The sequence below is a fragment of the Asparagus officinalis genome, chromosome 1 (genome assembly GCF_001876935.1).
Source record: "Asparagus officinalis chromosome 1, Aspof.V1, whole genome shotgun sequence".
In the NCBI taxonomy this organism is placed as follows: domain Eukaryota; kingdom Viridiplantae; phylum Streptophyta; class Magnoliopsida; order Asparagales; family Asparagaceae; genus Asparagus; species Asparagus officinalis.
In genome coordinates, this window is record NC_033794.1 from 65,236,748 (window position 1) to 65,237,926 (window position 1,179).

Below are 1,179 nucleotides of genomic sequence, written 5' to 3' on the forward strand. Positions count from 1 at the left end.
TCTTCTGTGTATATCCAATGTTGCCTATTTCTATTTTGCTTGTCTGTACCTTCACCGTTGCCTATTTCTATTTTGCTTGTCTGTACCTTCACCTATTTATTGTTTATACTAGAGAGATAGTGATTGTGATGGTGGAACATGTCGTAGCATATGTACCTTCACCTATTTATTGTTTATACTAGAGAGATAGTGATTGTGATGGTGGAACATGTCGTAGCATGGTGGTTGATGCTTAGCAGGTTTGACAATCCGGGTTTTATCTAGAACTGTAGCCTTGTGTGAACCCTGGGGCGTCACAGTTACACTCGGTTGGTCTCACACCTTGCACTTTGCCAAATGGGGCCGCGTGCCCGGGGCATGACATGGATTGAAAATATAGGATGAGCAATCAGTCCTTTTGTATTTTTATTTAGTGATTTATAGAATCCTAGGAAGTAATGGCTTCAAGATGTTCAATAAAATGTCAGGTTGGTTTTTATTAATTTGAACAAAGATATATTTTTCCATGGTATAAATAGTTTTCTACTAGCTACTTCCATGTATTAGATTAATGCAAAATATGATAACTTATTGATTACTCTTCCCAATTACTGCAATGCATGATAAAACAATTAAAGTTGATATGTGTTGTTGTTTACTTTGTACAATTTGTTGAAATTGTTAATTAAATACTAAGTTGTATTTGAGATTATGTACATAGGCTTGAGATGTTCATTCATTATGAAACAATGTGTTTCTTTTTCTCTCTTCTCTTTTTATCTAGATTCGTTCTAAGTGATTTTATTCTTTTCGCTGGGCTTTTTGGTTTTAAACAGAATTAGTCAGAAACTCCTTGTAACGGGTGAAAATCCACGTCGAGCAAGAGAAAGTCTGCCAACCACTTCCTAGATTGACTACAGTTCTAGATTCTTAACACATATTTATTCTAATAGCTGTACTTCTTTTTATCTGATGTAATTGATAAAATTGTTAGCTAATATTATATCAAACACCATGTTGTATTTAATTGGTAGCAGAGTTTTTTTCCCACTAAAAATTTTTATCTTGTGTTTTCTTTGAAATTAAGAATTATTTTAAGAAAAACACATAATTGGCAAAAAAACACTGTCACAATAGATTATCGATAGCGCAAATATTTGCTAGAAAAATAGGTGAAGATTTTTACTGCTATTTTGTATC

The 1,179-nt window shown here is 33.0% G+C and overlaps 1 protein-coding gene across 1 annotated transcript in view; it reads right to left on the reverse strand.

The window, feature by feature from the left end:
- The window catches only part of LOC109835294, a 5,102-nt gene continuing 4,490 nt past the window's right edge, over positions 568–1,179 (reverse strand). The window contains exon 8 of the mRNA XM_020403279.1: positions 568–590. Coding sequence (XP_020258868.1) covers positions 568–590 — 23 coding nt within the window. The remainder of the gene's footprint in view (positions 591–1,179) is intronic.